Raw genomic sequence first — 22,694 nt, forward strand, 5'->3', positions numbered from 1 at the left:
AATGCTGATATGCCACAAATTCTTGCAAAAGTATAAACATTTCCTTTTGCCAAATTTTAAAAGTAGATGTGGTCTTTGGTTGTAGTTTTAGTCAAATTTATTGTCTCAAATTGAAATTTGCTGTTTGTGACCTATGCTGAGGTTCTAGCTGACTGAAGAAATTGTCACACACCTCAACCACATACAGTGTGTAGTGTATATGATAGTGGCTGGTTATTGCAGATGAGTCCCTTCCAGTTGAGCACCTCAGTAACTAGACTGCTGGTCTTCTGTCTAGTACAGTGCACAGCAGGCTTAGAGCTTAACCTCCACCAAAATAGGCGTCAGTCTGTACAACCAAAAACAAATCACCATGCAAGCAGATTTTTCATATCCTTTAGTGAAAAATATCATAATACAAAAATTCTTTTACTTCTTTCTATTTTTCAATACGTCAATTTTTTAAAGCAATCCACTGTCCATTTCGAGTCATTCACCATAGGTAACATTTTATACTGCATTTAGTTGGTAAATACATTCTTAATCCATCTTCTTTGGAAAGTATCGCAGTCTTCCAATAGTTAAGTATATCGACTCACAGTGGATACCGGGCAGAGATATTACACCAGACGAGACCAGAGGTCCAGCGCGTGAGCTGTGTTAGCCTGTACATCTGCTCTGGCTCCCTTCCCTTTCCCTTCCCCATTTTTTGCAGCAGCCAAGAACCTGAAATGTAAGTGATTGCCGCTAGTCTGAAGGAACACTATACCAAAGGCTCCAGGGCACCAGGCGGCATAAGTGCCACTACCTGGCAAAGGTGGAGCCACAGGCAATGTCCATTCTGCCCACCACTGTTTCACCACAAAACAGTTAACTCTGCAATGGTACCCCCACTGTATTAACCCCTATGTATGTAGTCTGTGTTTATTTGCTATTAACAATGGTGTATTTTTGTACAGTAATCATTCTCCTGTATATAATGTAACTTGGTTATGTTAACCTGTATTGTATTCCAATGTCCTGTAACTATGAAACTAGCAGCTACTTAACCAGGAACATGTAAGACTGACGTGGCTCTCATAGTATATGTATGTAATTGTAACCTAAAGCCTATCTCTAACTGTGTGTAACAATTGCCTTGACACTATGTACAAAATAATTTCCCTCCAGGGGATAAATAAAGTATTATCATATCACCAATCTGCTATTGATGAATGCATTACTAGTGTTGAAGCTAGGTTGGGAGTTTGGAGAATGGGAATGCATACATTCTTTGTATAAATCTGTAAAAAAGTAAATATAAATGGAAGTCCATTACTGCAGGGCAAGTAGGTCCTCATATGTATGTATGTTGCTTTGTGTTGCAGTGTTCCACTTGTCCAGGAAAGTCACCACCGTAGTTCCTGAGAGCTGCCTGTTGATCATCCTTGGACTGGGCCTTGGAGGGATTGTACTGGCCATAGCCCAGAGGGCTGAGTTCCAACTAGAGCCTAGTATGTTTTTTCTCTTTCTACTTCCCCCAATAGTCCTAGACTCTGGCTACTTCATGCCCAGTCGGCTGTTTTTCGACAATATAGGCGCCATTCTCATGTATGCTGTAGTTGGCACAGTTTGGAACTCCTTCGCCACTGGAATAGCCCTGTGGGGTGTAAAGTTGTTGGGACTTATGGGTAAGTTAAAAATACTGAAAAACCTAATATGAAGTATATAACAGAATTTTGTTTACTGTATGTCAAACACTGTATAGTTGACCTTTGTAAGGGGGGTGTCTGAAATTGGATATATAGCTATTGGAATGAAAGGTATTTTCTAATTCATTATTGGCTTGTAGGAAACTGCCATCAAGTGTGAATCATCTGACCCCTCCCAATATTTCTCATGATAGACTTGTGAGTGTAGAAATAGCTTAAAGGGAACCTGTCACCAGAGTGCTATTTTTTATGAAGGGACAGGTTTCTATAGACAACAAACTGTGTTTTTTTTTAAAATGTCTGTGTCACATAATTAATTTCAGGAATAATAAAGTCTATGTTATTTCATTCCCAAGTGACCTAGATGAAGACTGACTTTTTACAGGATTGATGTTTCGTAATTATTGATTGGAAGCGGCATTTCATCAGGCTCCTACAGGGACATCTTTAATGCCTTACACATGTTACAGATGCCTTCAGATACAAAAAGATATTTTATGCAAAAGAAACTTCAACAAAGACACAATACATATATGTGCTTTTCACATTTACTTCACTACACAAAAAATGATCAAAAATAAGGTATTACATTATTAAATTATGTAACATTGTCTTTGTTGTAGACCCCCATGTAGAAGCTGGTTTGATGGATTTTCTGCTCTTCGGCAGCCTTATATCAGCCGTGGACCCTGTTGCAGTGCTGGCTGTGTTTGAGGAGGTTCATGTCAACGAGACCCTATTTATCATTGTATTTGGAGAATCACTACTCAACGATGCTGTCACTGTGGTATGTGTCTGACATATTAGCATTTGTTAGTACATGTGAACCTAGATATGTATGTTTAATTTTGTGGTCTACAGAGATGAAAGGACATCTACCAACCGAATGCCTACACAGTGGTCAGAGAAAGCTCTCTGATCGCTGTGTATGGGGAGCCAGCCAGGCCGAGAGACCTGAATAATTACTAATCGGAGGAGGGGATTAGTCAGGTTAATTTACATATTTTTAAGATCTATTAATAGAAGCTTACTGCAAAACGGCCTGGGAGAGGGGACACATATTCTAATATTAGATGTCTTTTAAAGAAGACCTGTCAGGTCGATTTGGGATCTTATAGGTGTTCCAAAATGGTTTATATGAGTTTATATGGGTGCAATAAAATAAAAACAGATGTTTATACCTACCTAGGTCAAAGTCCTATAAGGTAAATTGGACTCCCATTTAGAGCTTTCTTCTCTCTGGGGATTATAAGAGGACAAACTGTTTCTTTAATTAACCTACACATTTTCAGTGTAGCCTTGGTGTCTCATTCAGGCAATGAAAAATATGTAAGGTTAACATAAAGAAATGAAGTTTATAAATACCATAAAATGGATATACCCTTGAACATCTGCCAGTTGTGATAGAAGGTCAGTCAAAATTCTCCATGGGGTTGGCGAGAGTTTGCCAAAGCCTTGTGCTTTTGAGGCTCAACATCAGCACAATCTGAAGAAAGAAAAGCAGACATGTGACCCCTAGAACCTGTGCACATTGTTCCTAACGCTCCATAAAACGATGAACGATTATCATAGAGACGATTCTATGGTAACCGTCAGCATAAGTAGCAATTGCATCACTCCATTTAGCCCGGTAACAGAAATTTATAGCTCTCATCATGTCTACATCTGTAATAGTAAAATGTAATAGTATTAAGGCAATAGAGCTGATCTGTTTTCTTCCAAAAGATTCTTTTATGTCTGGCCTCTAACTGGATATTTTTTCGGGCCACCCCTCTCCCCCCAAACACCAGTTTCCCATTATATACAGAGATGTGCAGACCTGATGTTTCTATATATAGACCCCCCCCCCCCCCCCCAGCATTGTACATGCCGCCCTCAGTGTACAGAAACACCCCCCCCCAGCATTGCACATGCTGCCCTCAGTATACAGGTAGCCCCCCCCCCCCAGCATTGCACGTGCCGCCCTCAGTATACAGATAGCCGCCCCCAGCATTGGACATGCCGCCCTCAGTATACAGAACCCCCCCCCCCCCCCCCCAGCATTGCACATGCCACCCTCAGTATACAGATAGCCCCCGGCAATGCACGTGCCGCCCTCAGTATACAGATAGCCACCCCCAGCATTGCACATGCCGCCCTCAGTATACAGATAGCCACCCCCCCAGCATTGCACATGCCGCCCTCAGTATACAGATAGCCACCCCCCCAGCATTGCACATGCCGCCCTCAGTATACAGATAGCCACCCCCCCAGCATTGCACATGCCACCCTCAGTATACAGATAGCCACCCCCCCAGCATTGCACATGCCGCCTTCAGTATACAGATAACCCCCCAGCACAGCATTGTACATGCCGCCCTCAGTATACAGATAGCCCCCCCAAGCATTGCACAAGCCGCCCTCAGTAGATAGATAGCATCCCCCCAGGCACTGCACATGGCCCCCTCAGTATATGGATGGCACCCAGCACTGCACATGGCCCCCTCAGTGTATAGATTTCCCGCACTCACTGACTCTTAAAGACGCACACAGCGCTGATCACTAACGAGGGTTGGGGCGGGGCTGGGGGTTGTGGGCTCTGTGACTCCTGTGGGACCCCCCTTTTGATTGCAACACATTCCCATTGGACCCCCCATAATGACGGCCGTGTATATGGTATAGGAAGGTGGTCTTATTCGGGCAGCAGATTGACATAACATTTCAATCATTGTGACATTTCTTTGACGACCATTGAGAGTAGGATCGATGGCCCTGCTAGCCTCATCACTTATTCCACAGCTGTGAGTGATGAGCAGAACTCTTTCCATTGCTGCCATGACATTGTCTTGGCTGTGTTGTACATATAATCATTAATAGGATCAGATGGTACAACAGCTGAAAACCAACTGTTGCCGTTATCAATGATCACATTAAATGCAGTTCTGAACATTGAATCAGTCTGTGGGCTTTTGGTAATTATTTTTACCATGCGCTTCTAATATATATTATATGTGTAGAAAACATTTTTGAATGCTAGTTTGGATATGATCAGGATTATGTCTTTAACAATATTTCATTACATTTTACATATTTTCCTGACCTAATGGATTTTCTGAAGCTGTGGTAAGAAAAAAAAAAAGAACACGTATTACCTTGTTCTTCATGTCATTTCTGGCCCTGAGCTCCAGGGGGTCACAGGGCCCTCTTGATCTGTTAACTGACCTCCTCAGACCAGGGAACAACACAGTTTGTGAAGTCTCCAGGAAAGCAGAAGTCTTGTCTGAGAAGCCTATTCCTTTGGTTCTATAGTACCTAGAAACATGCATTTTGTGTCATTAAAGAAAAGGATCTCATCTTTCAGATCACATCAGGAGTGTAGTTCTATGAGCTACAAAACTGCACATATAGACAGTTAACAATAGACAGGAACTGGATATTTATCTGCAGCTTGCATTTCAAGTACGGTATGTCTTTAACTGCATGTTTCTAGGTACAACAAGACATGGGGGCTTCTGAACTGATACTCGCCTGAAACCATTGAACTTGACTCATCTCATGTGAGATCTTTTTATAGGAAAAAGGTGAGATTTCACATAAATGCAAGAATTCTAGAAAGGATTTCATATCCTAGCTGAGAGGAATAGTAGTTTAGTGGGGAAAAACCTGGTGACAGGTTCTCTTAAAATTTTATCTACTCGGTATACATACATTCAAGCCTATTGCCCACAAGCGAGTTTGGTACTACAAAAAAGCTGGTTGCGTTTGAACTCAATATGTCCATTCAGCTCAGGCCTTTTAAGACCGGCCAACATAAATATATGTCAGCCAGTGAGGGGTGTATGGATATGGCTGAAGTATAAAAAAAAGTTCCGGACGGCAGTTTTTTTTTTTAAAGGTATGAGGAGATAACTAAATTATCTCCACGACCGTGCTGATTCAAAGGATCTTGACCACACCTTGAAATCTGTAAAAATATATCCCTTCAGAATATGGCGCAACTGTTTTTTTTTTTTTTGCTACTTTCACTTCATTTGGAACTTTTTCCCAGTTTCCCGATACATGGCACTGAATATTAAATGGTGCCACTAGAATGTACAATTTGACTCAACGATGGTCCTTTGCAAAGGTAGACCAAATGGCTGCTCTAATTATTTTTTTTCTGAAATAAACCAATCTGATTTATTAGACCTATCACGGAGGGAGGAAAGAAAGTCTGCATTCAAGATGACTCCCAGCAAATTTTCCCTCTCCTACTGGCTTTTCTGTATATATTATCTAGATTCTAGCCCAAACGTTGTAGAATCAGAATAGCACAACCTTTGTTTGATCTATAACTTTTTGAACAAACTCTACTATAAATAGGAGATCATAGTGTGTATGGAATAATAGTGATCCTTTCTTTCCTGATAAATGTTATTACCTCTGCCATGACTTTTGTTAAAATCCTTGGTGCAAAACAGATCCCAAAGGGCAGAGCTTTGAAATGGAAATTTAGTGTCTGATTTTCTGGGGGTGTGTGGCGAACATTAGAACCTTCTGACTGTCTACATGTATTGGAATATGATTGTAGGCATCCCTGAGGTCTGTTTTGCGCATGTGGACCCCCTTCTGAACGAGTGGATGGGGTAACTTAATTTTTCAGAAATTAGAATTTTTTTCTACCATAAGAGGGGAAAGGATAACTCAAAGAAAAAAAACAACCACAAAGCAACCTCAACAACCTTTGCCACCTTTCGGATGGACCATCTACACTGTATTCTTTTCCCTCTATAGGAATCTTTTTGATTTTTGTTCTGGCGAAAGGACTGTTTATTTTACAGGACTATAAGGTGCACCGGAGTATAAAGCGCACCATCAATAAATGCCTGCTAAAATGTCTAGGTTCATATATAAAGCGCACTGGACTATAAGGCACACCTGATTATAAGGATGAATGACCAGCAGGTGGAAGACCTGTGCACAGTTCAAGGCAGCTTTTGTCTGTAAGTATGGTTCATATATAAGGCGCATTGGACTATAAGGTGCACCTTTGATTTCTGAGAAAATCAAAGGATTTTTTGTGTATCTTATAGTCCAAGAAATACAGTAAGTGTTTTTTTCTTTCTTTTTTTTTTTTTTCCTCCAGAAATACTTTTTCACAGTTAGCTGCCTTTTCAGGTGTGGCATCTAAGTCAAAACCAAACATACATTCTCCTTGAAAAGGCTACAAAACTTTGCTTTTAAACATATGCCTTCCCACTTCCTGTTTTTTTTACAGCATGTTTCTCTAAGCGTTCCCCAGCCAAAGAGGATTTTTCTTCCACTTCAATTTAAGAAAAGGGTACTTCCAGAAAATAAGTTTTTTTTGTCTTTAAGCACTTTTGAAATGCAATCATTATATAATGCTCTTAAAGCTTAGAGCAGGGGTCAGGAACCTTTTTGGCTGAGAGAGCCATAAGCGCCACATATTTTAAAATATAATTCTGCGAGAGCCGTACAATGGGGCTTATTTACTGAGGGTCCCGCGGCCGCATTTTTGTCGGGGATCACCCGCCGCAGAACATTATAATACACGCCACCCCCCGCAGAACATTATAATACACACGCCACCCCCCGCAGAACATTATAATACACACGCCACCCCCCGCAGAACATTATAATAATCACGCCACCCCCCGCAGAACGTTATAATACACACGCCACCCCCGCAGAACGTTATAATACACACGCCACCCCCCGCAGAACGTTATAATACACACGCCACCCCCCGCAGAACGTTATAATACACACGCCACCCCCCGCAGAACGTTATAATACACACGCCACCCCCCGCAGAACGTTATTATACACACGCCACCCCCCGCAGAACATTATTATACACACGCCACCCCCCGCAGAACATTATAATACACACGCCACCCCCCGCAGAACATTATTATACACACGCCACCCCCCGCAGAACATTATTATACACACGCCACCCCCCGCAGAACATTATTATACACACGCCACCCCCCGCAGAACATTATTATACACACGCCACCCCCCGCAGAACATTATTATACACACGCCACCCCCCTGCAGAACATTATTATACACACGCCACCCCCTCAGAACATTATTATACACACGCCACCCCCGCAGAACATTATAATACACACGCCACCCCCCGCAGAACATTATTATACACACGCCACCCCCCGCAGAACATTATTATACACATGCCACCCCCCGCAGAACACAATAATATACACGCCACCCCCCGCAGAACATTATAATACACACGCCACCCCCCGCAGAACATTATTATACACACGCCACCCCCCGCAGAACATTATTATACACACGCCACCCCCCGCAGAACACAATAATATACACGCCACCCCCCGCAGAACATTATAATACACACGCCACCCCCGCAGAACATTATTATACACCCGCCACCCGCCGCAGAACATTATAATACACACGCCACCCCCCGCAGAACATTATAATACACACGCCACCCCCCGCAGAACATTATAATACACGCGCCACCCCCCGCAGAACATTATTATACACACGCCACCCCCCGCAGAACATTATTATACACACGCCACCCCCCGCAGAACATTATTATACACACGCCACCCCCCGCAGAACATTATTATACACACGCCACCCCCCGCAGAACATTATAATACACACGCCACCCCCCGCAGAACATTATTATACACACGCCACCCCCCGCAGAACATTATAATACACACGCCACCCCCCGCAGAACATTATTATACACACGCCACCCCCCGCAGAACATCCCAATACACATTTGTTACAGTGTCTGCGCCAGTTTTATGTGGCGGCTGCTCTGTGTCCCACAAGACTGCTAGACTGTTGTTACTGCTAAGCCGGACCATGTGCCACATTTATTACTGACGTGCACCACAATTAGCTATTTTGTATCTCAGCTGCTGCAGAACCTCACATTAATGTAGAATTGCAGTGGTGGGGGAAGATATGAGGGGATGATGCAGAGGGGTCTGTAAGGGACATATAGCTGCTCCTGCACAGGGGACACTAAGGGGTTAGTGCAGAGTGTGAGGAGACACTGGGGGGGAGGGAGCACTTATCTGTGGCTGATCCCTGGCTGCTGACTCCTTCTCCTCAGGTGCTGCATGTCTCCTCAGTGTGCAGCTCTCTGGTCTCCTCTGTCTGAATCTCCCGCGCTGCTACATCCAGCGCTGGGATTGGCTGCAGGCAGACAGTCTCCTCCCATCCCTCTCTCACACACGGAGGAGACTGCTGCAGGGAGGGAGAGAGAGGCGCCGCCCCTGAATTAAACCCGCGTACCCCTGCGCTGCTCTGCGGAATACATCCAGGGGCATTACTACAGCCAGGGGCACAACAGGAGCCAGATAAGGGCCCCTGGTCTTGACAGGCAGCGTAGCAGATGCCACGGCTGTAGTAATGCCCCTGGATAGGAGCCCTGGCTGCGAGCCAGATGCGGCCATCAAAAGAGCCACATCTGGCTCGTGAGCCATAGGTTCCCGACCCCTGGCTTAGAGGAAAACATAATACAATGCATAGAAGAAGATTTTTTAGGTTGTTTCAGTTTCCGTTCTCTCACTCCTTTTCCTTAACAGGTTCTTTCTAGGAGATGAAGTGAGAGAAGTTATAACCACCATAAAGATCATAGTTTATTACACACCAGTTGTTAAGTTACTCAGTGGTACCAAAAGCAACTCAGGTAAAACATATGCATGCGTAGCCATCAAGGAGTGGAGACAGGAGCCGGGTACAGTATCCAGAACTGACTTTGAAACCACAGAGACACTCAAAAGTCCTCATACCAGCACAGCAGACCGCATTCCATCTTCCTCATCCGAGGCTTGGCTCCGGCGTGTGGCCTAATTACTCACTTACTCAGGGCAGCCAAGAGGAGGTGAGCACTCTTCTGTTAGACAAAAGCCACAGGAAGAGCACTCAGGATCTTAGGAGAAAAGGCCACAGCGATTTCCCTTATGAGACCAACTCCATGGAAGAAGCCGAAGATCCCTTTCAATGCTGATGAGATCCTAGTCCTCTCCTCCTCCTTCCTATAAAGGGAAACTTGTCCACCTCACTGACCCCAGTAGGGACAGAAAGACACTGGGGAAGATTCAATGGAGGGGCCTTTTATACTTGATGACTTACTGTCCCTAGAGAGGGTAACCTTCAGGTAGACCGTCAAGGGGAATTCTATGGTAAACAAGCCCTTATATAGCTTTCTAAATGGGAAAACCTAAATCAAAAAAGCTAAAAAAATGTGGTCTTCTAGGGGTTAATGGGGATGATGATTTAGTTCTAAATTGTACAATTCTTCTGAAGTGTGCAATTTAGTATTTCTTTGCTTGTTTTTCCTTACTATTGACTAATACACTAACAAAATATTAAGCCCAGCAGGATTTGCTTGAACTTAATATGACCCATTATAGATTGTCACCACGCACTGCACTTGAAGCTCAGAAATCATAAGAGCTTCTGTGTTTTGTGAACTCTTTTAGATAATAAGACAAATAATTAAGTGAACCCTGTTGCTCTGTGCAGTTATTGTAGAATGAATGAGCAATACAGAAAACTGATCAATAGCTACAATCCCATGGTGTGATGAATCACAGGCTTCTGAGGAAGCTTCTATAACTGGCGCCCTAGTTATAATTTATTGTTTTATTGCAATTTTATAACTCTCCTTTATGTAATGAATTTCAAAGGCCGACCTGCTATTTCTGCAACAGAGAGTTATAGAAAATTGTTGTTCTGGCAATCGAGTTCCAGCTACGGTATATTACATTTATTTACAAGTTTCTGATGTAACGTTTTCTAACGTCATGGACAATCAGGTTGGGCCTCTATAGAATTCACATAGCAGACCAGGCCATATAGGCTTATAGGGTTTGATTTGCACATAGAATGTGGCCTGGATTTTTGTGCAAATTGCAGTTGAAAATGAAGCTGCCGCTTCAAAATGGCTTGCACTGTGATTTTTGCACAGTATGTGCTTCAAATTTTTGTGAAGGGAGTCTACTACCTCCCCAAGCAGTATAATCAGCTGGCAGAATAATGTAGAAAAATGTACATTAGAACATTTCATTGAAATTCTCATTTTAATCCATATGGTAATGAAGCAGTTGGTCATGTCCTTAGCACCAGGAGTTCTGCTATTCCTGCCGTACTGCTAAATCACTTCCATCTCGGTTAGAAAACAGATGTCTTGTGAGAAGAATGGGACTACAGTGGAAGAAGAGTAAGGTTTTATAGAAATCAAAGTGCATTTATCTACTGCATGATGCTAGCAGATTTTAACTCTTGGTGGAGGAGGTAGACTCCAATTCTGCTATCCATCTGGCCCCAGCTTTAGGGCACATTGAAATGCGTTGGACTTGCATATGGCAAATGCAGCATGAATTTAGTATAGGAAATATGCAAATATGTTTATAAGGAAAATATTGCCTCATTTGGCTACTTTGTAACGTAGCACCTTTAGCATCAAGCATAACTTTCAATAAGCCTAATAACATAATGCGGGATTAAAGCCAAAGCCGTATATCTATTCCAAAAGGAACGGATTCCCAAATGTAGACAGCACTGTTTTGATGTCTTTGCATCTCATAATTACAGTGTAGGGAACAGGTTTAGCAGAATTAGAGGCTTTTGACTAGGGTCAGGGAGTAAGTGTTCTCCTTACAGGGACTTTGCCAATTTAGGCCACCTTGCGGGCGTGTGAATACTCCCAATTCAATTGTGCTAATATGCCAGCTTTTTGGTAGTATTCATGTAATTTTTTTTTTTATATAGGAAATAATAAGGTTTTTTTTCTGTTGTAAATAAATAAATTGTAAAATTGTGTGTGTAGATAGTCTTAGCTGGTGCAAGTCACTTGAAAAGTGATTCTATATACTGTAAACTAACACCTTTGTGAGCACAAGCAAGATGGCAACGAAAAAGTGAAATCCGTCCAATAAGTAATATTTGAATCATGAATACCTTGCAGAATGCATGCTCATTAAACAAAATGCTTGTATACCAAAGCAAGTTTTCCTATAGGAAATCCCTGATAAGTAGATGATTCATTCCACACCCCAAAATGTTATGTCATGTGTAGTACAACATTTAGCCCCTTTATTTATTCTTCAATATTGCGAGAGAGCAGAGGGTGGGGAGGGCTCCACAATGCATTTATTATAAAATTTCTCTTGTAAACCAAGTTACAATTTTTGCAAAATGTAAAAAGTTAGGCACTGTATTTCTTCCGGTATATATTTGAAACAGGCAGTGGCATACCTAGAGAGGCCTTTGGTCTTACATCTCTGATAAAAAATCCTTAAAAATCATTTTGGGACACCTGGCTCTTTCTTCATAGTAATAAAAATATATCATGGCCAGATATTATCTGTACCATCAACCATAACTGTAGTATATCATCTTCACCCAGACCATCACTCCTGACATGGGTAGTGACTCCAGGGCGGAGGAGTCTCAGACAGAACCGTAAGTCGTTACCCGGAAGTCAGGTACCATTAAATGCACCAGACTGGAGATGAATCCTTTGATGTGCTTTCACAGCTGGAAATCTATTGGATCTGTTGTTTATTATTTGTTGATCATCTGTTTATCATGCTAGAAATTTAAATCCTTGCTTGGAGTAGATTTTTCCTGCAGACATTTATTTTCAGGCACAGATGATTGCTTTTCTTTAAGGTGGACTCACATTGGCTTTTTTCACATTAGTGTTCCATTTTGGCTTATGGACACATGCAGATTGGTTTCATGTTCCTGGCTTCAGTGATTTTTACTGATGCCTAACTGAACCCTTCTTTTCAATGGGCTTTTCCCACTTTAGTTTTTTCCCACTAACTAGTTGTCTATTTAGAACCTTTTCTTATTGTGTTCACTGACAACATTGGATCAGTGGGAAAAACTGTGAAAAAGCCCATTGAAAAGAATGGTTTGGTAAGTCTTCAGTGAAATATCACTGAATCCAGGAAGAGAAAAACAATCTGTATTTGTCCATAAGGCCTCTTGCCTACGAACCGTGTTGAAAATCGTACAGCTTTGCTCAGTGAAAATCGTGAGAGTTTGATCAGATTTTGGTCAGAGTTTGGTCCGAGTGGAATGCAACTATGCCTCTTTTTTTTGTACCACAAAATCATCTTTCATCTGTGTCAAATTCCTTCTGCTCTCAGCTACTTCTTGGAAACTAACGCAGCAAAACTGACTGTACTAGGATGATCCTAGAACTGTCAGTTTTTCTCACGCACCCTTCGGTCCACCTGTTTATCTCAATAGAATGCTCTTTTCATGTCTTCTTGTACTCACCATTAATGCACCAATTAGCTCAAAATACTTTCATTTTTGCAGATTTTTCTTTGTGCAGATTAATTTGTCAGTGTCTGTGTATACAAACTTGATATGGCTATTTATATCTTCTGTTTTTACACCTTGCAGGTTTTGTACAAAGTGTTTAATTCTTTTGTTGAGATGGGACCACAAAATGTTCAGGCTGCAGATTATATGAAAGGTGTGGGTGAGTAACTGTTATGGTGGAGCTATTATTTATCAGGCACCTGAACCTGTAATGTTTTCCTTCAACAATAGTGGAGCTAATAGATGACTTGTACACTCCAATCATCACATCTATTTCTTTTCTCATTAAACATGTCAATCTAGAATACAGCTGAGCAGAATCATATATGATTAGGTTTATGATAAAGATTCAGAGTAACTTTTCATCTATTCAATTACATCTTTGCACTTTCCATGCTTAGAAGTAGTTATCTAGTAGTGTGTAGCTCCAGTGGTGTAACTACCTCAACGGCTGCTATGGGGCCCGTGAGATTAAGGGGCCCGGGGACGCCCGAGATTAAGGGACCCAGGGAGGCACGGCCACATGAGCCTGACCCGCCTACTGCCTCGCAAACAGCTGAGCCTCCCATACGCGGCCGACACAGGTGACCGAGCCTGCCCACCCGAACACTGAACTTCCGTCCCGGCCGCCTGGACAACGAACCGCCCACCAAACTACCTGCCCTTCGCACTTTCCGCCCTTCGCACTTTCCGCCCACCGCACTTTCCGCCCACCGCACTTTCCGCCCGCATGTCCCAAAATGTTTGATTTATCAAAATATAAAAACTGTTATTCCTGGTGGTGAACCCCATAACAGGAAATGGCACTTAAATGTCCAAATCAACATTGATCGCTTTTATTCAAATTTTAATTGGAAGCAAAATGCCAAAGTGTCTTACAGTTGTCAAAAAGGTATAATTTCGACCGCACATTGAAATATAATAATATGAAATATTCTAATATTAAACTGTACCACTAGAAAGAAAAAAAAAATCTTTCATAAATCAGCAACGATAGGAATATGCTTGATTAAAGTTTGACTTTAGTTTGAAATTATTTTTAATATGGTATTGGGGGAGCGTTGTGAATGTTTATCCAAAATTCTGCTTAGCTTAAAAAAATAAGAAAAACTGCAAAGCCCCACTCACTTCTTTAGTTACTTTTTTTCTATTTTTTAATAAGGCAATCCCGCATTTAAACCTGTATAGCATGTGTCTATGGCAGGCTTGAAATGGCTTAGAGCTACGCTCCTAGTGTTTATTTATACAGCTCTGATCCGTGAGTTTTTCTGCTCTTTACCTGGCTATAATATTCTACAAGAACTTTTTTCATAACAGTTTATTTCTCCTGGCTGAGCGATTTTCTTATCTAGCTGAAAGTGAAAGCAAAACAAAAGTGGGGAGAGATGAACTGTTCTTGTATAAAATAGTATTTACATTACACTTTAGCCGAGCAGAAAGAGTTAAAACTTACTTGCTCTGAGCTAGTGTATGTTAACAAACAAAGGATCGTGCATCTAAGTATTTACTCTGACATAGACACACTATACAGGTTTGACTACAGTGGGTTAATTTGCAGCCAGATACAGAAAGATGGACAAGATAGAGAGCCCTGATACTGAATCCACCAAAGGCACTACCTGCTTGCCTCATGTACCCTAGGTGGTACAAAACAGCTAGAATTGCCCTCTCTATGCCGAAGTGCAAAACATGGATTCTAGGAAAAAAAACTAACAGATAAATAAATAACAGAAATGGGTCACAACAGATGGGGTAGCACAGTACAAATACACTAGACTGGAGGGAGGCCAGAATAACAAGCCGAGGTCAGGATACCAGAAATAATACAAAATAACATGGAGTGTGTGGAGCTTATAAGAAAACTTCTTTAACCAACAGTGACTGAAGGGTAGGCATGACTAATATGTTCTCTCAAAGCCTTGGCCTCTGAAGTGATTGGTTCATCCAGATAGCACCTAGTGCAGTTGAGGGGTGTGGAGGCTGTGCAAAAACTTTAGAACAGCTGTCAGAAACTTTGTTAAATGCAGGGAACAGAGGAGGGAAAATGGGTACCGGTAAATAGATTAACAGTTCTGGATTTCATCTATGTCTGTATCGTTCCTTTATTTTGCTATTCCTCTTAGAAATTTAGTAATGATTTTGGTAGATAAGTACTACCACCAATATTCAAGTTCATATGTAGGAACAATTATCTTAAAGTTTTTTCTTAGATCTTAAGTGACCATTATGTGATCACCTCATTTGGCTGCATACAGGTGTGTGGTATTTTCCAAGGGTCTATTTCCATTTGCAAAATCTTCTCAATTTTTCCATGTTTTGTATCTCGTCAGGGTCCTTCTTTGTGGTGAGTCTTGGAGGAACGGCTGTTGGTTTAGTGTTTGCTTTCCTGCTTGCCCTCATTACCCGCTTTACAAAAAGAGTCCGCATCATAGAACCTCTGTTCATATTCCTGATTGTCTATCTAGCTCATCTCACTGCGGAGATGGTGTCACTTTCTTCTATATTAGCGTGAGTACATCCTCTCAGGCTCTAATACATCTGTTCTTTGCTTCATATAAGAATGTGACAGGTGCATCATTATGTAAAAATGTTTAACCCTTTTGTGTCAGTCATACATACACGACTTAGTTGTGCAGTTATCATGGGGTAGTGGGTAGTTAATGGCATTTATATACAAGTGTTTCTCTATAAAATAGAATATCAGCAAAAAATTATTTTTTTCAGCAATTTAATTCAAAAGTGAAATTTATATCTATAATATTTAGATTCATTACAAACAAAGTGAACTTTTTAAAGTGTTTATTTATGTTAATGTTATGTTAATGGAGACCAATTATGGGGAAGGTGTCCAGAAGGCAGTCACTGACACACTCTACAAGGAGGTTAAGGCACTAAAGGTCATTGCTAAAAAAGCTGGTTGTTCAGAGTGCTGTATCGAAGCATATTAATGGAAGGTTGAGGGGAAGGAAAAGTGTGGAAGAAAAAGGTGCACATGCAACTAGGATAACTGCAGCCTTTATAGCAGTGATGGCGAACCTTTTAGAGACTGAGTGCCCATATTTCAACCAAAATCCACTTATTTTCTCGTGAAGTGCCAACATGGCATTTTAAGCAGTAACTTATTGCTACCTGTTCTTCAACATCATTCAATTGTATCGCCCCACCCTTAGGCAACCAATAAAGTTGAAAGAAGGAGGGCAAATTCAGACTCTCGTTGTAGCTTCTCTCCGGGGTCTCTCTGTAGAGGAAAAATGGTTGGTCCAGCAGGAGGACCTCCAAAGATATTGCAGTTCTGTCAACACCTTCTAACAGCCAATGAAGTGTTGCTTTAAAATAGCGATGAGAGAAGCATCTCCTAAGTTGCCTTAGGACTTGGTGGATTTGGTCCTATTTGGTGAACTCTGTCCTGAGGTGATGGTCTGAGTGCCCACAGAAATGGCTCCGAGTGCCACCTCTGGCACCCGTGCCATAGGTTCGCCACCACTGCTTTATAGGATTGTTAAGAAGGCCATTCAAAAATTTGGGGGACATTCACAAGGAGTCTATTGCTGCTGGAGTCAGTGCTTCAAGAGCCACAACACATAGACGTATCCAGGACATGGGCTAAAAGTGGTGCTTTCAATATGTTAGGCCACTCTTGTCCAATAGACAGTGACAGAAGAGTCTTACATGGGGCAAGGAGAAAATAAACTGGACTATTGGTCAGGAGTCCAATGTATTGTTTTCAGATGAAAGTTTCATTTGGAAATCCAGATCCCAGAGTCAGGAGGAAGAGTGGAGGAGCACAATCCAAGCTGCTTGAGGTCTAGTGTAAAGGTTCCACAATCAGTGATGGTTTGGGCAGCCATGTCATCTCTATGTCAGCACAGCCGTCTACCAGGAAATTTTAGCGCCCTTCACAATTACCTCTGCCAACACCATTTTTGGAGATGGAATTTTCATTTTCCAGCAGGACTTGGCACATTTCCACACTGCCAAGATTAATAACCTGGATTAATAACCATGATTTCACTGACCAAGAGTGCACTTACTTTACATACTTTTCATTTGGCAAAACTTTATGTTTATGAGTCGGAAGCCTCTTGATGTATCGGGGCAGGATTCTGCGCCACGTTTATTCTATGTCGCCGGCGGCAGTAATGCCCCGCACCGGCCCACTCTTGGCCGCGCCCTGTTGTGGCGCAGAGGTTCTTATTATTTTATGATTAAAAAGCTTTTTTAATGAAAAGAGAGACCCATTTTAAGCTTTGAGTCTTAAAGGAGTATTCCCACGAAGACAAGTTTCTTATATGTACTCAGGATAACAAGGTTGACTTGCAGAGACTTGGTAGATGTCTTTTTTTATTTCGAGTTATGTCTACATAACTTCACTGTGGCTGATATTGAGTGAAGCATTGCATCTGACATTGTGAGATGGTGCACCATGGCTGGAATTGTGAAAACGGAAACTGGGGCTGTCATTGTGAGGTGGAAAACAGGGGCTGGTACTGTGGAGTGGAACACTGTGGCTGACATTGTGAGGTGGAGCACTATCGCTGGTATTGTGGAGTGGAACACTGGCTGACATTGCAAGGCGTGGAACTGCGGCTGGCATTGCGAGAGGTGGAACTGTGGCTGGCATTGTGAGGTGGAGCAGTATGGCTGGTACTGTGGGGTGGGATACTGTGGCTGGCTTTGCACGGTGTGGAGCTGTAGCTGAAATTACGAGGGGTGGAACTGTGGCTGGCATTGTGAGGTGGAGCGTTGTGACTGGCATTGTGAGGTGGAGCTCTATATGGCGAAGCCTTGTGAGGCATTCAACTGTGGCTGGTATTGTGAGCACTGGTCGGCATTGTTAGGTGGAAGGAGCACTGTGGCAAGAATTTTAATATGTGAATCTGCTAGCACTGTAAATTGCAGATGGCAATGCGATGTGGAGCATAAGTCTGAGATTGTGAAGTGGCATACTGTGTCCGCTGCAGCATTGTGGCTGGCATTTTGAGGTAAATAACTGGGGTTTGCAGTGTGAAGTGGAGTTCCTGAAATTGTGAGACATGGCCACTGAGATTTGTATTGTGAGGCTACTGTTGTTTACTAGTAAAGGTAAAGCGGTACCTGACATTGGAGGTGTGAACTGTACCTATTATTGTGACTTGGAGGTCTGTGGCTAGCTTTGAGATGGAGTCTAGTGGTTTGCATTGTGTCTGACATCGTAAGGCTGGCATTTAAAGTGGTTTGCATTGTGAGGTGGAGCATTTTTGCTACTAATGTGAAGTGCAAACTGTGGCTGGCATTGTGAGTTATAGCACTGTGCCTTTCATTGTGAGTTTGAGCAGTGTGTCTGGCATTGTGAGGTAGGTTGCTGTTGTTTTCAATGTGAGTTGCCTGGAGTTTTAAGGTAGGACATTGTGGCTGGCATTGTGACATGGAGCACCGTTGCTGGCTTTGTGAGATGGAACTTTATGTGTCAGGCGAAGCTCTTAGGCTTGTATAGTGAGGCGGGAATAGAGGCTGGCATTGTAACATGGAGCTTGCTGATGGAGATCAGACTCTGTTTTTTTGAATTGTGAGGTGTTGTCATTTTGGGGAACAGCACTGTGTCTGGCATTGTAAGTTAGTGACTATTATTATGAGGTTAAACACTGTGGATGGTATTTTGAGTTGAAATATTGTGGTTGTCATTGTGAAGTTAAGAACTATGGCTGGAATTGTTTGTGACTGGCATTCAATAACATTGTGATTGACCATGTAAGGTTGAGAGCCACCATGTCCTACTGATGTGCTTGGCCCTTATACTGTAAACCTGGAGCCTGTTAAGAGATGAATAATAGATGTTGAGAGCTATCTGACATAGAATGTTCTAGTAAAATTTACAGAACAGGTAGCTGTTATCTTTAATTGCATTAATAAAAATGAAAGTGCATCAACAGCATTGTTACATAATATAGCACTTCCTTCACTCTTTTCAACAATACTAATTTTTTGCATTCTTATTAAAAAAGAGAGAAACAAGAAAAGCAACGTAAAAAGGATGAGGTGAAATGAAAAGCTGCTCAGTGACTCATCCTCATGACCTGGTTCTGTGAAGCAAATAATGATATAAGCAAAAACCCACACAATCTGACCTTTCTCCAGTACATCCTACAGAGTTACTGTCTCCTAAGTCTGTCTAAATAATAGTTCTGCCATTACAGGGGTCTTTAAAGGTAACCTGTCAGCAGACATTGACCTTCCACATCATGTCTCTTTCATGACCCAGTGTCGAGGCAGCATCCAGAAAATCTACTTTGATGTGAGTTGTAAATTGATTGTATAAAGTCAAGGAGGCGGAGATTTGACCACTGAAATCCGCTCTCTCTTCCTCAGAAAGCCCCTTAATTGTAATTGATGGTCCTACTTCCAGAGACATCACTAACCAGATCTCCTGAAGTCCATCAAAGAGGAGTAGGTGTTCATAGCTCCCCATCTTGACGTCAGCGTTAAACTCTCCTCCTCCTTGACTTTATACAACCATTTACAGCTCACTTCAAGGTTGAAAAAAAAAACTAGGTGTTCTGCTGATCTACAATATTCTGGTAGGGGTTTATTAGGCCAATTGCTGATGACAGGCTCCCTTTAAAGGAAAGCTACCATCTAGATCATACTTGTCAAAGCAGCTCCATGGGTAAATTCCTCAGGCCACCCTGATGCAGGATCTCTCCTTTCATTTTTCTTTTAGGCTCTCCTAGGCAAGGGGAGCAAATAGTTATTGTGCAGGAGCAGGATTGTAACCAGCTGGACTGTGACATAAGCATAAGAAGTAAGCAAGAAAGCGGTGGGGGACACGTATTCAGTGTTCCACGGGATGGGCAACTGCCAGGGCTGCCAGAGCCCAGAGGGGCTCTGGTGACAGCCCCCAGGGCACTTAGGCTATCCTTTTTGAAAAAAAAAAAATTATGCTAAGAGAAATCTTGCATGAAGGTGAGGAATCGACCACTGAAGCTGTTTTAGTAAGTATAGTCCAGGCTGTAGATTTGTTTATGTAAATCAGCTTCATCAACATAAAGTGAAAATATAACATGACTAATAACATGTCTTCTTGCTGTCACTGAGTATAACCTCTGCATTCACACGTTCAAAAAAAGTGTAGTGGGGAGTAGACAGTGTACTCCCACAAAACTCTGACACTTACAGGCTCATTCAGGCAGGCATGTCCATTGCATGTACGCAAAAAATGCAGACGTGTGATCTCCACATAAGGTTGTATTGTACCAGCATAGGTTTTTTTTTCACATCTATATATTTTTTACTTCTTCTAAAAAAAAAGGATGGGTTTTCAACCTACCTTTTGCCCTGCCCAGTTGGTTGCCTAGCAACATTGGAGAAAAAACTGACCACATATGAATGTCATCCATCTGCCATCTGTTTTTTGGTGGATCTGTCTGTGGCCTGTGGTCTGCATGTGAGTAAAAAATAGTCAATGCTACAATGTTTTTCTCACATCAGTAAAGTAAAAAACATACTATTCACACACTTAAAAAAAAATACTTGTCTGAATGAGCCCTAAAGAAAATCTACCATGAAAGTCAAGCATAATAAACCAGAAACACTTTCTCATAGATACAGGCTCAACTTTGTAAAATTATGCTAATTTGCCTCAGAGGCTGTGGTGAGTGTTTCCAGACATCTTCACAGGCTATTGAAAAGAGCAGAGCAGGTTTCCCATCTTTCTGCATTTCCTGCTCCTGCTAGATTACACAGGCAGGGGGATAATGGAGAGAGGGGTGGGTGAGACATGTTCTGCTCATTGTAACAGCCTATGAATCTGCAGCACTAATGGGCTCTGTAAATGCCCCCAGAGCCCTTCAGACTCCTTAGCATCATTTTAAATATTGAATTTTTAGAAGGAAGGAGGCCATGGGTTACAAATATAAGAATATTACCACAGACACAGTGCCTTGTTCTATGAGTAAGTGTTCCTGGTTTATCATGCTTCATTTTGATGGTAGATTTCCTTCAAGAGAGAGTACTGAAAAATTCTTACAGACCCGACAGCTGTTAAACAGATCTTGATCAGGACAAGCTCTCAATGTCTGAATGTAATCAAGAATGTTTCCATGCACCAAATGCTAACACAGATTCTTTAAAAATGTCAGAATGATCTGCAAATAATACTAGGAAGCTTCTGCAACTTTTACTATATAATGGTCAAGATTCTTAAGATGAGAGATATACAGCTTCCTTTTTTAAATTTTAGGGGTTTATATTACTTAATGAGTTAATGACAAATTGAATATTTCATATGTTCAATTTTAAAATCGAGACATTACAAAAATAAAATATGGTACCTAAAAGATAATACAGAGGTTGAGCTCCATCCAGTGGTGAATTTGGAAAGAATTTGTGCTCAATGCTTTGTAGGTAATGTTGGGGTTATGGGTTCATGTCTATCCATTATGATTATTCTTATGATTATTCTTACAGGCAACAATTATCATGTGACATAGCTTGGGTTTTATAGGTCCTCTGCAAATTGTCACCTGGTCTAAATATGCAACTCTTTATTTTCTCTGCATAGGGTGACATTCTGTGGCTTATGCTGCAAAAAGTATGTAGAAGCCAACATCTCCAACAAATCCAGGACCACTGTCAAATATACAATGAAGACTTTAGCTGGCAGCTCTGAGACCATCATATTTATCTTTCTTGGAATATCAGCAGTCGATACTTCCAAGTGGACATGGGATACAGCATTGGTCCTGTCCACACTTATCTTCATTTTTGTCTTCAGGGCTATTGGTGAGTTTCTTCATGCATTTTGTATTTTAACACAAATATGTAGTAAATACTTGGTTACCACAATGACCTGCATACATCAAGTCTTTCTGTTGCAGAAAAGAACTGCCCTTCCATCTGGATTAATCTTTTTACTGCCCAAGATGTATTTCCCTCCAAGCATGCCACATCGGTAGCTAAGAGAGTATTATGTAGGTACTAGCTACGAACAGTCATATCTTGCTCTTAAGAGTACCTAGAAAGCAATTAACTATTTTAAGGTGCTATGGCGCCATTGGTAGGGGCATCTGAAATGATCCTGAAGTGGCCACAATTGGGTGCAGCATGGTTGGCCGCAATGGAGGGTATTATAAGCATGGAGTGCCACAGGGGGGAAATGGGCACAATTAGGCTATTATTGGTTTAATGGGCACAATGGAATAAGAGAGCACAATGTGGGTATTATCAGTTTTGGGGCCGCAAAAAGAGGGTTAGTTTTTTTGGTCCCAGTTCATTTAACACTTTTGCTGAAAGAGATTTTGCACCTCTGGTAGCCTTTCACATTTCCCCCACTGTAAAACTATGGCTTACATTTATCAAAAACACTGCAGTCTGCACTATGGGGCATATTTATCAGGACTGACGTGGCGTAGGGGCCCTGAAATAATCGCAAATGCTAGCTTATTGCCAGGTCCGGATTAAGGTTGGTGGGGGCCCCTGGGTGCAAAATCTGGTGGAGGCCCCCCTCTGAGTGCAGCGTGCATACACGTCCTCCTGCTCACTATCCACTATCCCCGCAGTAACACCGCTACATACAGCCGCCTCGTCCCCAGTAACACCGCTACATACAGCCACCTCATCCTTAGTAACACAGCTACATAAAGCTGCCTCGCCCCCAGTAACACAGCTACATACAGCCGCCTCACCCCCAGTAACACAGCTACATAC

The 22,694-nt window shown here is 41.9% G+C and overlaps 1 protein-coding gene across 5 annotated transcripts in view; it reads left to right on the forward strand.

Annotated features, from left to right (window-relative positions):
• SLC9A5 (solute carrier family 9 member A5) overlaps nt 1-22,694 on the forward strand; it is a 120,003-nt gene that overhangs the window by 35,645 nt on the left and 61,664 nt on the right. For 2 of the 5 annotated variants that reach the window (XM_072117147.1, XM_072117143.1), the window contains exons 2-7: nt 1,347-1,649; nt 2,294-2,457; nt 13,095-13,173; nt 15,344-15,521; nt 21,550-21,770; nt 21,866-21,958. In XM_072117147.1, the coding sequence (XP_071973248.1) occupies nt 1,347-1,649; nt 2,294-2,457; nt 13,095-13,173; nt 15,344-15,521; nt 21,550-21,770; nt 21,866-21,958 (1,038 nt within the window). The remainder of the gene's footprint in view (nt 1-1,346; nt 1,650-2,293; nt 2,458-13,094; nt 13,174-15,343; nt 15,522-21,549; nt 21,771-21,865; nt 21,959-22,694) is intronic. The other 3 variants (XM_072117144.1, XM_072117146.1, XM_072117145.1) reach the window with 3 other exon arrangements.

Source organism: Engystomops pustulosus, chromosome 7 (genome assembly GCF_040894005.1).
Source record: "Engystomops pustulosus chromosome 7, aEngPut4.maternal, whole genome shotgun sequence".
Classification (NCBI taxonomy): domain Eukaryota; kingdom Metazoa; phylum Chordata; class Amphibia; order Anura; family Leptodactylidae; genus Engystomops; species Engystomops pustulosus.